The sequence below is a fragment of the Acomys minous genome, assembly GCF_964271855.1.
Source record: "Acomys minous genome assembly, chromosome: 11".
NCBI lineage: Eukaryota > Metazoa > Chordata > Mammalia > Rodentia > Muridae > Acomys > Acomys minous.
The window spans coordinates 103,617,879-103,641,035 of record NC_140492.1 but is presented as its reverse complement, the minus strand read 5'-3'; the positions used below and the strand labels follow the sequence as shown (position 1 = coordinate 103,641,035).

General features: G+C 41.6%; 2 protein-coding genes across 6 annotated transcripts in view; both read right to left on the bottom strand.

The window, feature by feature from the left end:
• FAM151B (family with sequence similarity 151 member B) overlaps window positions 1-7,531 on the bottom strand; it is a 30,205-nt gene extending 22,674 nt beyond the window's left edge. For all 3 annotated transcript variants that reach the window (XM_084802041.1, XM_084802038.1, XM_084802039.1), the window contains exons 1-2: window positions 7,413-7,531; window positions 1,108-1,233 (exon numbers count right to left, since the gene is read on the bottom strand). In XM_084802041.1, coding sequence (XP_084658167.1) covers window positions 1,108-1,233; window positions 7,413-7,437 — 151 coding nt within the window. In that variant the 5' untranslated portion in view covers window positions 7,438-7,531. The remainder of the gene's footprint in view (window positions 1-1,107; window positions 1,234-7,412) is intronic.
• A 1,770-nt stretch (window positions 7,532-9,301) lies between these two features.
• ZFYVE16 (zinc finger FYVE-type containing 16) overlaps window positions 9,302-23,157 on the bottom strand; it is a 42,962-nt gene continuing 29,106 nt past the window's right edge. For all 3 annotated transcript variants that reach the window (XM_084801954.1, XM_084801953.1, XM_084801955.1), the window contains 8 exons: window positions 22,004-22,086; window positions 20,764-20,868; window positions 20,272-20,419; window positions 19,449-19,529; window positions 15,573-15,735; window positions 14,180-14,285; window positions 12,963-13,130; window positions 9,302-11,590 (listed from right to left, as the gene is read on the bottom strand). In XM_084801954.1, the coding sequence (XP_084658080.1) occupies window positions 11,429-11,590; window positions 12,963-13,130; window positions 14,180-14,285; window positions 15,573-15,735; window positions 19,449-19,529; window positions 20,272-20,419; window positions 20,764-20,868; window positions 22,004-22,086 (1,016 nt within the window). In that variant the 3' untranslated portion in view covers window positions 9,302-11,428. The remainder of the gene's footprint in view (window positions 11,591-12,962; window positions 13,131-14,179; window positions 14,286-15,572; window positions 15,736-19,448; window positions 19,530-20,271; window positions 20,420-20,763; window positions 20,869-22,003; window positions 22,087-23,157) is intronic.

The window sequence follows — 23,157 nt, the reverse complement described above, 5'->3', positions numbered from 1 at the left end:
TCACAACTGGCTTAGACTACAGAGAATGTTTCATGAAAAATATAAAGATGGGCTGGAGCAGTTAAGAGTTCTCACTTCTCTTTCAAACGAACTTGTGTCTAATTCCAAGCACCCACATGGTGGCTCATAATTGTCTGTAACTCCAGTCCCAGGGAATTCCCAGCACCTTGTTCCAGATGCTAGACACCAAGTGTACCCATGGTACATAGACATACATGCAAGCAAAACACTCATACACATAAAATAAATGAATTTAAAATTGAAAAATGCAAAAAAAAAAAAAAAAGAAAGAAAGAAAGAAAAAAAGAAAAGAAAAGAAAACTAAAGTAAAAAGAATGCTGGGACATAGCTTGGCGTTAGTGCTTGCCCAAGATGTTCGAGGGCCTGTGGTCAACACCAGCAAACCACATATCCCTAGAAAGAAGGCAGTCAGTGTGAGGCCAGCAGATACACAGCAGTACGAGGAGCTGGAAAGCCAGCAAAGAGGACTATCAGAACCATGCCAGGTGAACATAAGATATTAGCGAGCTTGGGTGAGGTTTGCAGGTCAGTAAGATGGTTTGGAGGCTCCAAGAAATGGCCCCCACCCTTCACACGAACGCTAAGGAGCAAAGCAGCAGTGTGGCAGGTGGCTGCCAAACTACCTACTTGCATCAGCATGAAGCTAGGACAAATGGCACGGCGTAGCTGAGAGTGAAATGGGCCCCGATAATTTCTAATTGCAGCAATCATCTCGGGTCCAAGCTCTGGAACAGAGTCTGTCCCCAGAGCCAAGCTCCAGAGCATCCGCACAGCTGCTGCCCCTCCCCCAGGGGGAACCGTGCGCCCTCTGCCTGACCGGCTCCTGAGCCAGCCACTCACTGCTCACGGCATTTTGCTTGGATTTCAAAACACGTACTCAGTCAATACATTTCCCAAAGTAAATTGCAGTGGTCAGGTGTGGCAACTCATATCTGGAATCCCAGCACTTGGAAGGCTGAGGCAGGAGGATCACAAGTTTGAGGACAGCCTGGGCTACATTGTCAAAGACTGCTTCAAAAATAAGATAAAATAAATGAATGGAAATAAGACAATGCTTTTTTTGTAGAAGCTGTCAAAGCCGCTTACTCTTCAGCGCCTCGTGCATCTGGGACTTGTGGTTGGCTGCGTGATACCAGACGATCTCGGCGCCATCTTCTGTCGTGATCTGGTTGTTTCTCAGAAAATAGTCCAGTATATTTTCACTCCAGGATCCTAAGATAACAATATTTCCATGAAAAGAAGATTGTTTTTGATGAGGCATATGGTTAAGGTATAAGGGCCCAAAAAATCACTCAAACAGTATATAAAAACAAAGAGTGTTTATTGTACAAAACCAGCCCGCATGCACGGGTCAGCCAACCACACAAAATGGCGGGGACCCTGAGGAGGCGCTGGCAGCTTCTTTTAAAGGCTTCTAGGGGAACCCTGTCTGTGGCTACATGACTCCAGCTGGGACTGGCTGGTGTCTGTGGAGGCCACATGACTCCAGCGAAGAGCATTTTGGCAATGTCCGGCCCTCCCATTCCCCCCTTGAGCATTGTTCCATCTCAAGTCCTTGAGTGGGTCTTAAGGACTGGTAGTGGGATTTCAACACCCTGAGTTGAACAGTAGAGATCCCATCGGGCTCACTCTGGCCCGTGTTGTGAGACACACGGCAAGAAGATAGTTCTATGTGGAGGCAGATAAACATACCCATCATCCCATTGGTAATCATTTCTTGGTTTTGGGGTGTGTGTGTGTGTGTGTGCGCGTGCGTGTGTGTATGTGTGTGCGCGTGCACGCGTGCTCCCATGTGCATGTATAACAGCTAGAATCTCACTAGCATGCATCTCATATACAGTACATTTCCACTACCAATAGTCCTCAGGACGCACATCTGATCTCTAGATTCACTCATCCTACATATCTGCTCGTCATCCTTTGATCAACACTTCTCTTCTCTCCTGTGAACAGCCAGTGCCATGTTCTCTATTTCTACATAATTGAAACTTTTCAAATTCTACAAATACACGAAGCCATGCAAGTTTTTCTTTCTGTGGCTGGCTTACTTCACTAAGCATAATAATCTCTTCCAGGCTTATATGTGTGGCTACCAGCAGGGCCTTTGTTAGAGTGGAATACTATTTACTGACAACACATACCACATCTTCTTGATCTGTTAGTCTGTCATTGTAGACTTGGGTGACTTCCGTGCCTCAGCTGTTGTGAATAATGTTCACAGACATTCATTTACAAGGTAGTTTCCCTTCCATGGGTATGTGCAGGGCTGGGGGTGGGGTAACTGCGAGGGTTATAGAGTCAAAATGTTTTATATAAAGGGGTAAAAGATATATTGAGTGCCAGGTGGTGGTGGTGCACACCTTTCTTCCCAGCACTCGGGAGGTAGAGGCAGGCGGATCTCTGTAAGTTCGAGGCCAGCCTAGTCTACAATGTGAGTCAAGGACAGTCAAGGCTACACAGAGAAACCCTGTCTCAAAAAACCAAAATCAAAAAATAAAAGAAAAAAGAAAAAGAGAGAAAAAGAAAAAAGAAAAAAAAAAGATATATTCAAGGAGGAAAACCAAGTAATTGGGCAAAACTGATTTAGAAAACGGAACGTGTATGTGATATGTTGGTCGGCAATGCATATAAACATACATCTTGCTATAATTAGTAGCCATGCGGTGCGGTCTAGAGATCTGAAGTGTTAAAGGCATGTAGGAAGAGAGCACAATTGTTACGAATCAGGCACTCAGAAGACTGAGCTCGGTATCATGTCCTCTGAGAACCCAGGTCCTCTGCATAGAGTCACAGCCGTATGAAAACACTGAGGGTGGTTCCATCTCCTTCATGACATGCCTGCCTTCAGACCATGACGCCACGCAGCTGAGCACTTGAACTCAGGGCAGCAGTCACAGGTTCAGCTGGCACGCACAGTTTCAAGCAACGCATATATCCGCCAGTTGCTTAGGGCATAGCAGATTTCCCTAAGTCTTGTTATGTGGTGCAGTGCCTACCCACGTTGCATGCATCGGAGTCTGCCCTCTGCCAACTGTTGGCTTAGATCTTCCTGACAACAGTTAAAAGCCTTAAAAGAGGCTATCACACACTGCCAGTAAAATATTAGGAAAAGTAGGAGGCTGGAGAGATGACTCTGTGGTTAGCAGCACTGCCTGCTCTTTCAGAGGACCCAGGTTTGATTCCCAGCACCTCCATAAATGCTTCATAATCTTTAACTCCAGTTCCCCAGGGGGAACAACTCCCTCTTCTAGCCTTCACGGGCCCTGCGTGCATGTGAAGCACAGACTCACATGCAAGCAAACACTCACACAGATAAAATACAAGTAAAAAGTAAACAAATCTTATATGGGGAAGTAATCTTTGGTCAGAAAAAAAAACACAAACACACAAAAACCCCGAACTTTCATTTTGAACTACGTCTGTTTATTTTGATCCAACTACATGTATCTCTCATAAACAAGGATTTATTTTTTAAGATTTATTTATGTGTCTGAGTGTTTTGTCTATTTGTATGTCAACCATGTGTGTGTGTATTGTCTGCAGAGGCCAGAAGACAGCCTTGGATCCTGCAACTGGAGCCACAGACAGCTGTGAGCTGCCAATTGGGTGCTGGGAACTGAACCCAGGTCCTCTGCAAGTGGTTGTAACCACCAAGAAGTCTTTCCACCCCAGCATGTGGGTATATTGTACATACCAAATTATAAACCACTCCTTTAGTCAGAAAATAGAGGGACAACAAATATAATGTCTGATATCCTGTGGTTTAGGAAGCCCTCTGCCTAAAGGAGGGAGACTTGGCTGAAGACCCACTGCCCACTAGCAGTGCCCCCACGAAACACAGGGCCCTGTTCATATGTGCAAGTGTATGCAAAATCATATTTTTTAAACATTCAAGTTACTCATTTTAGATGGAACATTAATTCTTAGTTATGACAAATGCCAAATTAAAAAGCAATCAAATCATAGGACACTTTCATGATAGAACACATAATAAATGTGTCTTTGGACACATGAATCTCACAGCTAAGAAGCTCAAGACAGGAAGATTATGAGTTCAAATCCAGCCTAGACTACACAGCAGAACTCTGCCTAAAATGAGATGAGGAAGGACAGATAGACAGAGATCAAATGACTTAGAAAAGTGACATTCTTTCCTGGCACGTACGTTGACAGGACTAACCTGGGTATTTATTTATTTTTTTAATAACACATTTTTGTTGAAAAATAAAATAATTCATATTACATCTCATTTTCTATCCCATCCCATGCATCCTCCCATTCCTCCCTCCCTCCCACTTTCACCCCAATCCCCCTTCCCTATGACTGTGGTTGTGGGGGACCTCCTCCCCCTGAATACTAACCTGGGTATTTATAAACGGTGAAACATATTAGGTTTTGCCATGGCAACCATTCAGCTGTCTTCAATCTGCATCCGGAGTCTCTATAAAGGCGCCTTACAGATTTGTAACAAGACGCAGTGACGCAGCCCCTTTGGGCATGCCAACACATTCTCCTCGTGCAGACTGCTGCTCTGTACTTAGTGACTTATAAAATATTCCACCTCACGCTACATCCAACACACCTACTAAGCATCACAGCTCACCACAGTCTACTTTAAAATGTTTGTAATGACCAAGGAAACTTCTAAAGGCAAGCATTTAACTAGGGGCTTGCTTATAGTTTCAGGGGGTGAGCCCATAACCCTCACAGCAGGGAGAAGGCAGGCAGGCAGGAAGGCAGGCACGGTACTGGGGCAGTAGCTAAGAGCTTACATCTTATTTAAACTTGAAGGCAACGTGGGGGGTTGAGCCTGTCATGGGGCTGCTCTAACAAGGCCACGCCTCCTAATCCTTCTCAAACCATTCCACCAACTAGGGACCAAGCACTGGAACGTAGGAGAATGGTCCAGGGGCATCCTCATTCAAACCACCACAAAGGACAGCTGTCCTTTGGCTGAGAAATTCTATTTCTGTTGATTTATTCCATAGACAGAGAAGCTCATTTGGGAGAATACATTCCATTCAAGAAATGTAACGCACTGTCTGTAGTAGCAGAAGAGTGAAACTTCAAGTGTCTGTCAACACTAAATATGGACAATCGTGGACCCCTTAAAATGAACGAAGCAACTGTACGCACATACATACATTGAGTTTGGGAGGTAGGAATGAAGGGAGCGTGGAGAGCAATGGGGCTTCTCTAGCAGGAGGAATAATGGGGTCCTGTCAACACCTTACACAGCAAAGAAGCAATTAAGTCAGCTAGCCAGATGCCTTCAGCATCTTTGCAAACTCACGTTTTCATTCTTAGATTTAATATAAGTGAGGGCATGCGATATCTTAATTCCAACTGGCATTAGTGTTGCCAATCAAAGGACGTTGAGACAGGAGCATGTTTGTTTATATGTGCAAAAAACTTTTTTCTTTAAATATTTACTTATTTGTTATGTATACAGTGTTCTGCCTGCATGTACACCTGCAAGCCAGAAGAGGGCACCAGATCACATTATAGATGGTTGTGAACCACCATGTGGTTGCTGGGAATTGAACTCAGGACCTTTGGAGGAGCAGCCAGTGCTCTTAACCTCTGAGCCATCTCTCCAGCCCTGTGGTGCAAAATTTAATAACAAAGTCCTTATACATCTATAGGAAGGCCAGTAAAAGTTGGGGTGATGTAGTGAGAGGAACTCAACAAGGCATTTCTGGCTTGAGAGGTGCAGGAAGAGAGTCTGTCAGTCAAGGAGCCAGAAAGGCAAGTACGCTGTTACCCACGCCTCGAGAAACACAGTTCAGGAAGCCTGGTGTGTTTAGCCCTGTGAGATCTGGTTCAGACTTCTGATGCCACATGGACGGAACTGGAACACTGCATGTACATGCATGTACGTGTAGTAGCTGTGTTTCCTGTCAGAATGTCCCTCTTGTGGTTTTATGTTAGGCTGTTTCCTTTGTATCAGAAACTAAGAGACATCAGGGCGCTTGTGCACTAGGGAAGGGTCTGCATCCTCCAAAGACCCAATGTCAATCACCATGTTGTATCGTGGCGTGCCTGTGTGTGCACCTGAATGTGGAGGCCAGAGGACAACCTCAGATGCCATTCTTTGGGAACGCCCACCTTGTGTTTTGAGAAAGAGAGGTTTGCTGGCCTGGGGCTCACCAAGTAGACAAGTCTGGCTGACTTGCAGGCTAACCCCAGGGATCCACCTGTCTCCATTTCCCCAGAGTGGACAGTGGCCGGGTTGCTGGTTTTCACATATGTTCTGTGGATAGAACTCTGGCTCTCACGGTTGCATTCACAAAAACGCCCTTAAAATCTGCAGTGTAAAACCAGAGGGAGGCGCCCAGCCTCGGTGTAGCCTACTTTATTCCCTCTTTGAGGCTTGATAAAAATATGTGAATACCTGGACGTGGTGGCGCACACCTTTAATCCCATCACTCGGGGGCAGAAGCAGGCGGATCTCTGTGAGTTCGAGGCCAGCCTGTTCTACAAAGCAAGTCCAGGACAGCCAGGGCTACAAGAGAAACACTGTCTTGAAAACACACACACACACACACACACACACACACACACACACACACACACACACACAAAAGAGACAGACACAAAGTTGGAGAGAGGTTTGGTTGGATCTGTGAGATGGGAGAGGGGCAAGGAGAAATATGATCAAAATCCATTGTATAAAATCCTCAAAAGGTTAATGTTAGGATTCTGCTTCAGTCAGCTGCCCTGCCACGGAGGGGGGGGGAGGGCGTGGCCCTGGCCAGGACCTTATAAAAGACAGCACCTCCACATGGTCTCTCTCCCTCCCCCTCTCTTCTCTCTCTCTCTCTCTCTCTTTCTCTCTCTCTCTCTCTCTCTCTCTCTCTCTCCCTCCCCCCCCCCGGTACCCCCCACCCATGCTCATTTAATAAACTCCATACAACATAACATCTGCTGCCCGGCTTCTTCCATCTATCATTACCTTTAATCTTTAATTATAACAGTTAATGCACACACACACACACACACACACACACACACATTTAGCGTGTGTTAAAAAGGGAAAGGGAAAGCGATGGTAGTAGTGTATGTGGTATGTACATAAGACGTTTCCAGGACCCACCGAGGAACACGCAGCCTGCGGGGGAAATGCATAGACCCTCCTGGACCATTTTGAGCTCTTCATATTAAGCGTTAATTTTGGGTTAGTTTTTAAGGGTTAGTTTTCATTTTGTGTTGAAACAAGCAAATTATCCTAAAGAGATATTCACTCTGGCCTTTGTAAATTCAGCCACCAGGCCTCCTTAACGCCTTGAGCATACTTGAACCCTCCACACCCGGCAGGCACACACATTTACAACCCGAATACCAGAACAAGGAAAGCAATGGAAGGTGCCCGTCTAACTCTTCACACTTACCCGGGCCTCCAGCGCGCGCTGCCATGGTGACGGAGCGGACGCCGCCGTCTGCGCAGGCGCCTGCGCGCGGGGAAGGAGGGGTTGTCTAGACGGCGGAAAGCAAATGACCGGAACCTCTGCGCAGCTGCGCATCGAAGGAAGAGGTGCGCACGCGCACTGCAATGGCGCGGGTTGGCGGGAGTAGGCGGGGTTGGGGGGCGGTGACACCGCCGCTCAGTGCAGGTAGTCCAGCTGCGCCGCCACGCGTCCCAGGGGGCTGGGGACTGCAAAGCTAGAACCCATCACCTGACAGCACAAACGGAAGCGGTCCTCGCCCAGCTCTTCCGAGGGTAATGGTTTTAAGTCGCTCTGACTTGAGTGGCAATTATTTTTAGCCTCAACCAGGCCTCCACAGTCGCTGGATTTCCTCCAGCCCAGCCAGGAAACACTAGTTAGTCCCATTACTTTAGAGTTTTTCGTTTTCTACTTGTATCTTCAAATTTAATCATACTTCTTTACAAAAAGCGTAAACCACACATCTCTCACCCCGAGTTTATTACAGAACTAAGTATAGTGATCATGGTCCAAGAACACTAAATCAGTTCCCACAACTATATTGCCCAGTTTCGTGGAGTATTTGCTGTTTTAAGAAAGTCATTTATCTGGGGCTGGAGAGATGGCTCAGAGGTTAAGAACACCGTCTGCTCTTCCAAAGGTCCTGAGTTCCATTCCCAGCAACCACATGGTGGCTCACAACCACCTGTAATGAGATCTGGTGCCTTCTTGTGGTAGGCAGGCATACATGTGGGCAGAACACTGTATTAATAATTTAAAAAAAAAACTTTGGAAAAAAAAGAAAGTCATATCATGGTATTTTCAAATACTTCGGTGGAAATATCAGGAATGCAGCTTACAGCAAAGTGAGGGAAGGTTTCAGTTGCTATCCGATGGTTCTTAGCTTTTAGTCTGGTGGAAGTTTGTGTGCTCTGAAGGAAAAGGCTTTCCCGACAGAGGTAATACAGCTCTGCTCTGACTGCTGAAGCGGAAGGCTTCCCCAGCCCAAGTGTCAGAGTTCTGCTGAGGCGGGCGGGGGGGGGGGGGGTTCCCCACGCAGAAGGCGTTACAGCTGAGCACCCACAGAGGCAGGTTTCCCCAGCGATAGTCCTGCTAGTGTTACAGATCTGCTTGGGGCGCTATCTTGGCAGTCAGGCTCCAAGGAATAGCACCAAGTCACACCACATGACAAACCTCACTCAAGATATTTATTTGGGAGGGAAAAGCCCACGAGGGTAGCTGCCTCTGCTCTGGACAGAAGCCAATAGGGGTGTATGAGGTTTCTCGGGGGTGGGAGATCTCCAGGGTGAAGATTGGTGAGATTCCGTTGCAAGCTGCATGAGTTCTTTTCCACATGGAACCTAACCATTGAGGGTGGTTGCCTCGGCTGAAGGGGCAGAGTTGGTGGTGGAGAGACACTGGGGAGATGTCGGTCCGGATACAAAATTTCAGATGAAAGAAAAAAACCCGAAGTATTCTCTCACAACAACTACAGGAGTCCCAGTGTTGTCCTGAGGGAAAATAAGGTCGCTGTCTTGTTACCCCCAAATCTTGGGGTGGTGCACACAGAACAGATGACTACCTGTCGGAGTATGAGGTGGAAGGACAGGGGCGTATGTGCAGAGGGGAGGCAAAATTTACAGTGCTAAGTTTTTATATTTCTTTTTGCCAAGTTGTGTATATCTTAAGTCAAACATTTTAAAGTCGTTCAACAAAATATAAAGCCTAGAATAAGTCAGAAGTTTCTGTTTTATTTTAAGATAGTCTTTTAAAAGTTGAATCATATCAAAATTCTTTTTCCTATTAAACTTCTATATGATGAAACAACACAGAAACCTAGGCCGCCAGGACCCTACACAGCTGTCAAAATAAGGCTTTTATTATCCAGTTATAAGGTGTGACAGTCAGTCTCTACAGCATTCTGAATGTTTCACACTTCCAGCGCAAATGCCCACTGTGCTGCAGGCTCCTCCTGAGGTGGACGCAGGCATCCCCAGTCTCCTTCCTGTGGGTACTCCAGAGTTATTTCTCCATTGCAGCAATTAAAATGTTCCTGTGTGTTAATAGTCTGTTTCATAAGTCTAGCTCCATAAAAGAACTAGCTTATTTTTCAACTGATGGAACCTGGTATGGTACTCTTCGTATGTAGCACACACAGACACACAGCTTGTTCAATAGATGCTTAAAGCAAGTTCACAAGGCAGAGGAGCTGAGTTCCATTAAGTTGTAAGACCACACACAGATCACTGTAGACAGACGACAAAGAGCCGTCCTATTTCTTTACTAAAATTTCAAGTTCAGTGCCAATGTGAAGACTGTGATCAAACAATGAATGGCAAGTCACTCAGAAAACTCCATCTCCAAAGAATGCTGTAAAAGGTGCCTCTAACATTTTAGGCTAAAACTCCAATTTTTACTGATTGTAGATACTATGAAAACAAATGTAAAGTTACTTCAGCACAGGAGAGCCTTCCACTATTTGGTAAGTTCATAAACTTTTTGTGCAATTACACTACAAAGTAAGTATCTGACGTATGGAAAAGACCACATTATGTAAAAAAAAAAAAACACACACACAACAAAAAACAAAAAAACCAAAGTGAGCTTGGTATGCAATCATCTTTATATTACATCACTTCAATAAATTTTGTGAGGCGTCTGTCGCCATTTTACTTACTATCCATAACATTTCAAGTTGTTTGTGGATATTCTCCTCAAGTATGTCTTTGGCTGGTCCACATGTGATTCGGATGGAAGCTGTGGCCTCTAAGACCTTAGCTCCTGAGTCAGAGACGCACGTGACTGGATCTGTGAGTTGAGATGCTCTATAAATGTCCTTCTTACACAGAGCTATTTAGTGTGGCTTTTTCTTGATATATACAGTGAGTGTTTTGATACAAAAAATATATTCCACATAATAAAAGGCATCAAAACAATGATTACATTTTTATATAAGTTAAATGACAGTTTTTTCTTTTCTCCTGTTTGAATTAAACAAGAAAGCACTATCATAACCTTTAACTTCATGTTAAATATTCCATTATAAAAAATAGCTAGCATAGAAAGAATTAAAAATATGCAAAAGTAACAAGTTTGTTAAAATTTATACTTCATACATTGGTGTCAATCAAGAAATTCCTAAGCATTAGCATGGAAGTAATAGAAACCGGCTTTAGGCTTCCGTTATTGCTGCATAATGACCACCTCATGGGCCATCTGGCCTGTTGTCATCTGAAGAGCGTTAAATACAGTGGTGTACTTCGTAAGGAAGAAGAAAGGAAATGCATTGTGATACAAAAATATTACCTATTTATATATTAGCAAAGATTTATAAAACACATTCCAAATCATATGTTACTATGGAAACAAGACTTAAATAGAGAAGCACAAAGTCCTGAAGCACCCACAATTATTTAATCAGGAAAAAATATATATATAATAATTTGAGAAGAAATAAAGGCAAAATTCTAATTTTAATCAGAGTTATCTAAGCATGGAGGTAGGTCTCCATTCGATTTATACAAATAAATTATCAGCTTTATTCAAAGAATTATAAGTCTAGAATCTTGAAACTGGTCTTCACTACTGAAATGCATTTTAAACAGACTTGGAAACCAATGTCCTCACGAGCACGCACATGAAACAGGTATGTCCTTCACTAAAACCATTCACGACGTAAGAGGTATAGCTAAGTGCAGATACTTTGGCTTAACATTTAAGTTACACAGTAAATGCTATAAATTTTAAGTTAGAAGAAAAAGTTTTTCTTCTTAGTTCTTATAGTAAGCATAAAGCTATAAAATGGTGGGTTCCTTACTTTTCAATATTTAAATATTGTGCTGATGATTTTGAAAATCATTCCTGCCTAAAAAGCAAAAGTATATGTTTCAATTATCAAACATTTAGTGTTTGTGGTATTTCAGTTTTAGTGCTGGGATTATCTTAACAGACCAGTTTGTCAACATATAACACCGCACATCTTTTCACTCAAAAAGGTTTTCTAAGATGAAAAATGTTAACTCTATTTCCAGTGGCACACCAGAGCTGGAGGTTCCCCCGTGGATCACGGGTATCAGAGCACTGTCCAGGTCGTTGAGGTAGTGCTGAGGCAGAAGCTGGCCCGCACAGCCTGCCTGAAATTCAACCTGGAAAAGAAGGCTCGATAAGTTAACCCTAGGAAATGAACGCTCTCGAGTTGTTCAGCAGACAACTATACAGCATTTTTTAAATAGACAGCTTAAAGATGTTAGTAAAGTTATTTTCAAAAATATATTCTCCCATTTCTTTTATCTCTTTACTACATAAAGTATAACATGTATTATAGTCACTATGTTATATTTTAAATTTCCTTTCAACTAAATATATAAGTAAAAAGAGATCTGGAGCCTTTAAAAAAATAATTAGCAATGTAACTTTAATTGAATTGAAAATGAATTGAAGGCATTCCCAGTGGTACACGCCCATAATCTTAGCACTTAGGGAGGCAGTGGCAGGCAGATTTCTGTGAGTTCAAGGCCAGTCTGGTCTGCAAAGTGAGTCCACGACAGCCATGGATGGCTACACAAAGAAACCCTGTCTTGGAGGAAAAATGAATAGAAAAACAACTTATCCTCCTTTCAGATTGTTGTAATACTATGTTTTGTGTGAGATGCGTGTGTGTGTGTGTACATACTTACAGATTTTTAATTTTTCAGTCACGTCAATCTAGTTAGAATAAATGTCAAAGCCAATCCACCATGCAGGGCAGTTATGGGTCAGCAGACTATGGTCTGCAGGCCATGGTGCTGTGTGAAGTCTCACAGGCTCACAGCTGCTCACTCAGTGACAGTAGCAGCTTCCCACTATAAGAGGCGAACTGCAAACTACAGCTTACGAAGCCAAAAATACTCACTCTCTGGCTTTTTACAGAAAACTCTGCCTTCAGTTAGAGACTAATAAAGGTAATACACGTGAGTGTGGAGCAAATTCTGGCCCAGGGATGAGAGTGTAGCTCAGTGGTACAACCCAGCAGTAAGGCCTTGGGTTTCATTACGAGCACCACAAAAAAAAAACCCAACCAACCAATAACCAACTAAAACAAAAACAGGAAGTTCCATCTTCTCAAAAGGTTAGATAAAAATCTTGAAATTTTAATATAAATGACATTAATTCAGGACCAGCAAGAAGGCACAGTGAGTAAAAGCACTGTGAAAAGCCTAACAATCTGACCTGAGGCTGTAGAAGTCATGTGACAGGAGAGACCACAACAGGGATTTCTACATATACACCATGGCATACACGCACATCATATGAACATATTTATAGAAATATAACCCTCGGCCGCGTGCAGTGGAGCACGCCTGTAATCCCAGCACCCAGGGGGGCAGAGGCAGGTGGATCTCTGTGAGTTTGAGGCCAGCCTGGTCTACAAAGGAAGTTCAGGACAGTCAAAGCTACAGAGAAACCCTGTCTCAAAAAACAAAAAAAGATAAGAAAGAAATATAAACTTCAAAATTATATCATAAAAGAATGTCTTACCATATCAGTGTCGATGGAAACTCTGAGTCCAATTTTGTTCATTCTGTTATTCTTTAGAGTTCTCAGGTGAGGGCACAGGGCGGCACTACAAGCCATGGCGATCTCTTTTGCAAACTGGTAACTAGTTGATAACACAGATGTATCTTGGTCCTTTAGGAAGTAGAATACCTGAAAATAAGTTAAATTAGAAAATAAATTATGATTGCCGGGTGTGGTGGTGCACGCCTTTAATCCCAGCACTCGGGAGGCAGAGGCTGGCGGATCGCTGTGAGTTCGAGGCCAGCCTGGTCTACAAAGTGAGTCCAGGACAGCCAAGGCTACACAGAGAAACCCTGTCTCGAAAAACCAAAAATAAAAATAAAAAAATAAAAAATAAAAAAATAAATTATGATTATGATTAGAAGCAACAATTAAATCAAATTAAACACATTAAAAGGCAACAACTACTACTTTCAATTCAACTTTAATAAAATTCCAACATTATATCTTTGAAATCATTAGTTGGGAGCATTCTGTATCAATAGCCTAAATCTGTATGATATATAACAATTTTAAACCAAAGATTACATATTATGGGAGTAGCCCAACTATTTTTGCCCAAAGTTGACTTATGTCAATGAAACCCTTGTTAACTCAGTTCAGAGCTCACACTACAAGAACATAGGCATGGAATTACAGCAGACAAAGAAACAATGCTCTGTAGCTGCCATGTCCTCCACGGTCTGTTCATTCCACACATGTGAGAACACAAAGTGACGTAAGAACTGACCTCGTCACTGCACAGAGGACATGAGACTGCTAAGGCTAGGAGGCTGTGGGTCAGCAGCTTCAAAGTCTCTTATTTGAAAATGCAGAATGTGCAAAATGGTTTTCACATGAGTGCTGACTGTAAGCTGGTGTCAATAAAATCTTTTATAGTAAAATAACTATAAAAATGTCAATTTACCGAAATAGAACTATTAGCTGCCAGGAAGTGCTATCATGATGAGGGCTTAAAATAAGTATATGCAAATTAAATCTGGGATGTGAGAGATTTCTGGTTGGGGATCTGTTTCAGTGTGGAAAGTGAAAGTATAATAAGCTATCCCTAAATATCATAGGCTAAATGTGCAGAATTTCTAAGTACACACACACACACACACACACACACACACACAGAGAGAGAGAGAGAGAGAGAGAGAGAGAGAGAGAGAGAGAGAAGAGCCCTTTCTCCATACCTCAGTGCATTTCACAGTCTTCTCATCGGTTTCAAAATCTGCTTCTAGTTTTATTTTCTCACTTGGAAATCCTTCTAATGATATTCCATCTACTGAGCTGATAACACTACGTAATAAGACAGAATACAATACAATTAGCATCACAGTGTTTTCCTTTTCTTTTTCTTTCTTTCTTTTTTTTTTTTTTTTTTTTTTTTTTTGATTTTCAAGACAGGATTTCTCTGTGTAGCCTTGACTGTCCTGGACTCTCTTTGTAGGCCACATTGGCCTCGAACTCACAGCGATCCGCCTGCCTCTGCCTCCCGAGTACTGGGATTAAAGGCGTGTGCCATCACCACCCGGCTGTATCACAGTGTTTCCTATGAAATTGATTATTCAATTTGGAAAGTGAGATAAAGTCAAATATTATATATATTACCAATGTCTCAATTGTATATAAAATAATCATTTTTTAATGATTTGATTGCATAATAATCTTTTTTTGTTTGTTTTGTTTTGTTTTTCAAGACAGGATTTCTCTGTGTAGCCTTGGCTGTCCTGGACTTTGTAGACCAGGCTGGCCTCAAACTCACAGTGATCCGCCTGGCTCTGCCTCCCAAGTGCTGGGATTAAAGACACACACCACCATTTATTCAGTAAATTCTATGTCCTTTTTCATATATCCAATTCAGACTTTAACAAAAAAGTATCTCACAAATTAAAAAACTATTTCCTAGGGTTGAATATGTCACTCATTTGACAGGTTATCAGCCTAGCTAGCAGACAGCTCTGAGTTTGGTCCCAGCACCACATAAACCTTTAACCCTAGCACTCAGGAGAGTGAAACAGGATATTAAGTTTAAGGCCATCCTGGGCCACATATTGAGTTCACGTCCAGCCTAGGCTACATGGCAAGACCTTATTTCAAAAGTCTATCTTGGAGTCTTTTCCTTCTTCTTTCTTCCAGACCCCTCAACCCATCTCCAAACTGAGAGATTATGGGTAAGTGAAAAGAAGTAGTGCTAGTGGTGACTGCTAAGACCTCTAGAGATGACATCATCAGGTCCCGCGTATGTTACAGGGAATTAACACAAGTCAGTAATCAAAAGGAAACCCTATTTATGTAACAAACATGTGTGTCGTGTATCATAAAAAAGTGTTTCTCCTTTTCTCCGTCCTGGCAGAGAGCTGCCGAACTGATGCTTTAAATCAGACCCGCCCCACGCTGCCCATTCATTATAGCTTCATGTCCAAGAACGCTTACAAATCTGGCTTGCTACATGTTTAAAAATACTGTATTCTTTGGAATACAAATATTTAGTTGGTGGAATAATTCTATATTCATTCATAAACTATATGATTGTATTAAAAGGACTTTTTATCCTTCTATCTCCATCAAGTAAGAAATTCCTACCCTTTATTTTTCTTTTCTTCAGAATCCACCCAGCAGATGTCCACACACTCTCTCAAGTCTACTGCGTCAGCTTTCCCACAGTGAATCTTAAAGTCTTTTTGCTCCCGTAGAGCCAGCCGTAAGCCATCCATGGTCTCTGGAGTTATTTGTACCATTAAGCCATCTAAAAATCAGAATTATGCTTCATATTGAGTTTGTCAGATTTCAGTATGTGTAACAGGTAACAGAATTTACTATTAAAATGTTTTATTCAGATAAAAGTTTTAAATATCCTTTGTTAATCATGTGAATGGTTGTTTTTCACTAGGAAAGTAAAACTATCTCACAAAGTTTAGAAATATTTTTAAGGTTATGCTTCTTACTAACAGCACACAAAAATACCACCCCATAATTAAGCAGGATTTACCCTAGGGTTGCAAAGATATGCAAATCAATAAACATCACATCAACTGATGGACAAAAACCATGTATAAATCATCTTTCAGAATAAAACACTGGAGAAAATTCAACATCCGTTCATGAAAAAAACTCAATAAATTAGATAGAAAGAACATAACTTAAAACAAAACAAAAAAAGGTAATCTAGGACAAAGACAAAGCCAATGTTACAATGAAAGGGGAAAAGCTGAGACCATTTCCTTTAAGAACAGGATCAAAGTTCTAGGCCAGCCTGGTCTACAAAGCGAGTCCAGGACAGCCAAGGCTACAAAGAGAAACCCTGTCTCAAAAAATAAAACCAAAAAATCCAGGCGTGGTGGCACACACCTTTAATCCCAGCACTTGGGAGGCAAAGGCAGGCGGATTGCTGTGAGTTCAAGGCCAGCCTGGTCTACAAAGTGAGTCCAGAGCAGCCGAGGCTACACAGAGAAACCCTGTCTTGAAAAAACAAAACAAAAAGAACAGTAACAAGACAAGATGCTCTAGACTCAGGAAGACACTAGAAAGGGCATCGAAATAGGAAAGAGGAAAGTCAAATTGTTCCTGTTTATAAATTATGAGACTGGTGAAAATCAGTAAAAACTGAATACAAATAAGGGGCATATTTATATATAGAACAAGCTTATTGACAAAGACATCAAGACAGCAATCTCTCTCACAACAACAAAAAGGAAAACACTTAATAGAGAAACAAGATAATTTCTACAGTGAAAATGACAAAACCCCAATGTAAGACTTGAAGACACAGGACGTGTAGACATGACCAGGTTCGTGAACTGGAAAGGTTAATGTGGTCACAATACTGATGCTAACCAGAACAATTACAGATTCAAAATACTCTCCATCTAAATACCAATGGCATTCTTCCCAAAGACAAGGAAAACAAATTCCTAATCCTAAAACTGTCAGGAAAGCACAAAAGACCCAGAATCGCTAAAGAGGAGGAGGGATGCTGAGGCATCTTAAAACCTCATTACTCCACACATATTACAAAACTATAGTAATCTAAACAGCAGAATATGAGCATTAAATAACACACACACACATGCACACACACGCACGCACATGCACACAGGAACAGAATAGAAAACTTCAAAATAAATTCACCTATTTCAGCCACCTAATTTTCAAAAGTGCCAGAATATTCACTGTAGAAGAACAAGTCTCAGTCAATAGTGCTATAAAATGATTATGCACTCAGCACACGGAGGAATGAACACAAGGTCCCCTCAAAATCCCCTCAAAATGAACCACACGCCAAAGGGGAGACCTGAGCACATGGCCTACTAGAAGAAAACACTGGGAGATTATGTAAAGCATAGGAATGGATGGATCTTTCTCTGTGCGCCTTCTCCTAAGAACCATAATAAAGCTGAGTGTGGCTCCTGCCTGTGATCCTAGTATTCAAGGGCTAAGAAAGAACATGGACGTAAAGACAACCTAAAGCATAAATAACAGCCAACCAGGCCCTGCTGTACACCAAAGAGGGAAGAGGAGTACAGCCTGTCAGAAGTACACACCCGCAGCACTGGGGTTATGCTGCCAGCACTCGGGAGGCAGAGGTGGGGGGAAACAAGTTTGAGGCTAGCCTGGACTACAAATTGAAACTCTGTCTCACAAAATCAAATCTGGTTAAAAAATTCAGAAATGCTCTAAAGATGCTTCTCTTAAAAAGTTCTACAAATATCAAAGAAACATGAAAAAATATTTAGCATCATTACAGTGAAATGCAAATAAAACCACCATATTTTCTCATCCTGATCAGAATAGCTATAACAATTATTTAAAAACACAAAAAAATAAAGCAAATGCTGTTAGAACCAGAAACACAGCTCAGTAGTTTCGCGCACTGGCTGCTCTTAAACAGACCCAGGTCCAAGTCCCAGCACGCAAGTATTCACGTGGCTCTGTTAACTCCAGCTCCACGGCACCCTATGCCCTCTTCTGGCTTCTGTGGACAATGCATGACTGTGGTGGGCACACACACATGCAGGCAAAACACCCATACATATATAAGTAAGTACATTTTAACTCTGTATTAAAATAAACAATACTAAGGAGGTAGCGAGATGGTCATGTGTCCATTTACTTACGTGTTGCTCCTATCTAGTTACTCACTTATTTTGTGGCGCTGGGACTGTCCAGGGCTTCAGCACATGCCAGCTCTAGCACTGAGCTACCTTCCCAGCCAGAAGAGGAGACTATCGTACACTGCTGACAGGACTGCACATTACTTTAGCCATTGTGGCAAACAGTGCAGGAGTTCATCAATAGATCAAAATTACAGCTATCTTATGGTCCAACTATTTGCCTACTGAGTGTACCTCAAACGAAGTAAAAGAATTAACCAGATATAAGCTGCCCACGGTGGCAAAGGTCTGTGATCCCAACACTCAGGAGGAACAACCAGGAAGGCTGAGGATCTGAGCCCAGCCAGAAATACATAGCGAGCCTAGGATAGCCTAAGAAAGCAGGACCATGTCTGAATGCCTTCTGATGCTCCCCTCCAAAAGAAAACCCAAAATTAAAAAAAAAAAAAAAAAGAGGTACTTCCTTTGGCCTATGGGTAATGAAGATTGGTACAATCACTTTGCAAAGAATTTGGAAATATTCTGTGAAATTGATCATCTAGCAATCTAATTGGCTCATGAGTTCCAATCCTAGATACATCAATAGCACTACTGTTTATCACAGTAGAAACAGGAGAGTCCCTAGAAGTTGATGGTCAGATGAACAAATCATCATATATTCAGCAAATACTTAGCAGCACTGAAGTGGAACAACTGCAGAATATGCATAAACCAGGAACATAAACAATGTACATGTGTAAGTGTAACTCATTATTCTTAATAAGCGTAACGAAGTAACGTACTCTGTAAATACACAGAATGTAAGAAATGCAGACGGTAGTCAGTCTGACAGCTAACTCCTGAGGAGGAGAAAGAAGCTCAATTGCACCCAGTGCTGTCATGCGCTGGTTCTTGGTTTGGAGATAATTCACAGAAGTTTGTGCTACTGACTGCTTTTAACAACTTACATTGTTCTTTTGTAAGCATCAAATATATTCTTTGTTGTTTTGTTTTAAGAAAAGGCCTCCCTATTTAGACCAGGATAGCCTCAAACTCATAGAAATCCACCCACCTCGGCGTCCCAGGTGCCACCATACCCGACAAATGTGGTTTGTTTATTTATTTATTTACTCAAGTTTATGTATATGAGTGATCTGCCGTCACACACACCAGAAGAGGGCATCAGAGCCCATCACAGATGGTTGTGAGCCACCGTGTGGTTGCTGGGAATTGAACTCAGGACCTCTGGAAGAACAGCCAATACTCTTAACCCCTGGTAGTAGAATCTGCTCTAGCCCCCAGCAAATGTATTTCTTAAAGGTAAAGGAGAAACAACTTCATAATAAAACATCAAAGATGAAGGTCATACCTTCCACTATGCTGGATTTGGCAAGAAATCCTGAAGATGTTTTCAGAGCACCATTGAACACCACGAAACTTGCACCTGTCACTGATGACAAATAACAAGTGGCATTTTAATCTGTCCATCGTATACTATATTACTAAAAACGTGAACTTTCCACATTTCAAATATTCAACAAATGTTATTTCTCACATTAGAAATACAGCAACAAAAAAATGAAGTTAAAATAGTGATTCTATCTAATGACAGACTAGTGTATTATTTCAAATGTTTGTGCTTTTGTTAATGAGGGTGTCAGGAATCAAGTCATGGTAGGTGAACACCAGGTTAAAAGTCTCTTCTTAACTGTCATGATATGAAAGCATTTAGTAGACCTACTTTCAAATCTCTCACTACAGCTAAACTTGAGGGTTTTCTGTTTTCTTTTACTTCTTGAAAATGAGAGATAATCTCATAAAGAGAATAGTTTGCTGCTGCTCCTTACTTCAGAGGGGTGGTTAAAGTGCTTTCTTATTCCAGCATCAGGATCAGAGTTCAGATCCCTAGAACCCATGTAAATCCTGGCTGGCGTGCTGGCTGCCTGAATTCTAGCCTTCGAAGACAGAAATGGACTCCTCAGACCAAGCTGGCTAGCAAGACCAGCCATATAAACAAGCTCTGAGCTTTATGGAGAGACCCTGTGTGGTGATTTGAATAGGAACAGCCCCACAGACTCATGAGCTGGAATGCTTGGCCCACAGTGAGAGGTACTATTTGGAAGAGGTGTGGCCCCGCTGGGGGAAGTGTGTCACTGTGGAGGAGGATCTCTTGTGAAGGGCGCATAAATTACCTTTTCTTGGCTGGCCAGTGGCACTATTGGCCTGAGTTTGATAAACTCCATCACTCTGTACACAGACCAGATGAGAATCTGCTTCTGTACTAAAGCTAGCTCCAATGCTGATGACATGCTCGTTGGAGGAATTTATTACCTTCATTACCTGAGAGAAAACCACATTTGTTAAGAAACATTTTTAACATTTGTGTCTAGTCTAGAGGTCATGTTACTGATCAACTCCATAATTTAGATAGATAGATAGATGGATAGATAGACAGACAGATAGATAGATAGGAAGGAGATAAAATCTCAATTAATAGATAAAACAATAAAGAAAATGAATGGAAAAATTGATCAAACAAATTCTCTGTTAACAAATTCTAAAAATTTAAAAACATGTTGTAATTATGTATTAGATATCCTGACTCAAACAAATAAACAAAAATTCCAGTTTCAGGAACTCCTCTGGTCAGTGTCTTTAGATATGGACAGCACAAGCACACTTACATCACTGTACTTTTTCCGAGGTATTTTTATACAGCTTTTCCCCATTTCCATATGAATCAACAGCTGATCGATGTTATGCAACGTATACTGGTAATTTCGCAGATCCTACAGGAAATGATCACAGGTCCATCAACATTTACCACCCACTAAACGCTTCCATCAGTATCTGTAGCTTAGTCTCCTGATACATTCCCATTAAAATGCTACCCAGAAAGACAGTCCCAACTTGAAAAACAAAATACTCCTCCTCCCCCCCAAAAAAATTAACCCACAAACTAATCCTTCTAGCTACTACTCAAAATAAAGACTATTCTCAGGAATAAGGCTACTGTGTTTGAGACTGCTCTTCTTTCCTGATCAACTCTCACAAAACAGGAAGTCATTTTTGAAAGTGTCCTCAGAGGCTCGTATGTTAAAGGCACGTTCACTTCCCTCGATGCCAACGGGAAGCGGCAGCTGTCTAGGAGGTGAGGCCACAGTCCCTGGAGACATGCCCTTGTAGGAAGGATTGGGACTGCAGCCCCTTGCAGTTTCTCTTTTGCTTCCTAGGAACTATGAGATGAGTGGTTTCCTCCACAAAGTACTTCCTCACGGTGCTACCGCGGGGCCCAAACAACAAAGCAACAGAACCCTGAACTAAATATTCTCAAGTCACAAGCAGCAGCAGCAGCAGCAGCAGCAGCAAACTATTCTCTTTACAGGATTATCTCCCATATTTTGAAAAAGTAAACAAAACAAAAAACAAACCTGAGAACCTTCAAGCTAGCTGTAGATGGGAATTTGAAAGCAGGTCTTCTAAACACTTTAATATAGTAACAAGCAAATATGAAATGGTGTTATGGGTAGAAGGGAACCTCAGACACTGCCTTATCCTGGCTTTCCTACTACAAATGAGGACACCAAGGTCATAATTTGTTCAAAGTCACAAAGCTGATTTACTTTACTAACACTTTTACTAAAACTTTGTCAATTTCAGAAGTTTGTGAAGAATCTCCATTACCTCAATATGCAAAAATAACAGTAGAATGAACCAAAAAGTGATCAGCACTAGGAACACCTGAATGATACTGTATCCTACAAAGAAGCACAGCTCACTTATGGTAAGTGGGTCAGGACTTACAAATAAGCCTTCAAATACCAGATACTCCAAACTAAAGTGGAGAAATAAAATAGGTGAAATATACGAAGTAAACATTTGGAGAAACAGTATTTAGAACAACGCAGTGGTTCAGTTACTTACAACAAGTAAGTTCATAATGGTGTGTCCTATTTCTCCAAAGAGAGGCTTCCGGCCTCTGACACTCGTTAGAGGAGCAGGGTATGCTGCACGTGGAAAGAATAACTGGTCACTAGCGACACAAACACAAAGTCCTAAGTTTACTGTTCTTATTTTCCTTTTTCAGACAAATAATACACACATATAAATGCCACTCAGTCAGAGGAAAATAAAAGATGCTTATGCAGCTGCCAGGTGCCATACGAACTGGGACCTTCCCACAGACTCCCTGATTTAACCCTATAACAAGGATGGGGCCTACACCTACTTATAGATTTTTTTTAATTGAGACAAGATAAATACATTTGTTCACTTAACTGTTAAAAAGATTTGGAACTAAGATTTTCTGATTCCAAAGCATTTCATGTTTTATTTTGTTTCTAAAAAAATTCCAATGGGAAAGAAAAATGACAATAATTGCTCCAACCTCTATAAAATTTTCTACTTTAAAGAGAAATAAAAAAAATCTAAAGCATAGCACTTTGGTCGTTCCTGTTGTAGTGCTGGGAATTGAACCCAGGGCCTTTTGTGTGATGGGTAAGCACTATACTACTGAACTATACCCTAGTCTCCAAATTAAAAACTTTAAAGACATCTATGGTCAACATCAAATTATGGTAATTAAAATGGTCATATATTTGTATAGTTCTTTGGTCATAATGATAAAGGGAACTTATGGAAAGAGTCAAAGGAGCCAGTGCAGAGAAAGGGAATAGACAAGAATGTCAAATATTAGGGCACACACTGTAAGTATAGAGCACTAAAAAGAAGACACATTGTTAGCAACAGGTACCCTGAAGCTGGAAAAAAAAAAAGATGAACTAGTTCAACTGTTTTCTAACCTTCAGTCAGAGCAGCGCATCCTTGCTCGTACAATGTATTTTGTAATCTTAAATAAAAACAAAACCAAACCTCCTAAGTTATTTGGACAACAGAAGTTTAGACTGGTAACAGTTGGTGTTAAAAGACGAGAAAACTATAGAGGATATAATTAATGTAAATGCTGGGTTTTTGCCTCATCTTTTTATTATGAGTGAGCAGCAGCCCTTGTTAGAGGTGATTTTACTTAAGACACGGTACAAAAAAAAAAAAAACACGGTACAGGCTGTGGCTTAGGA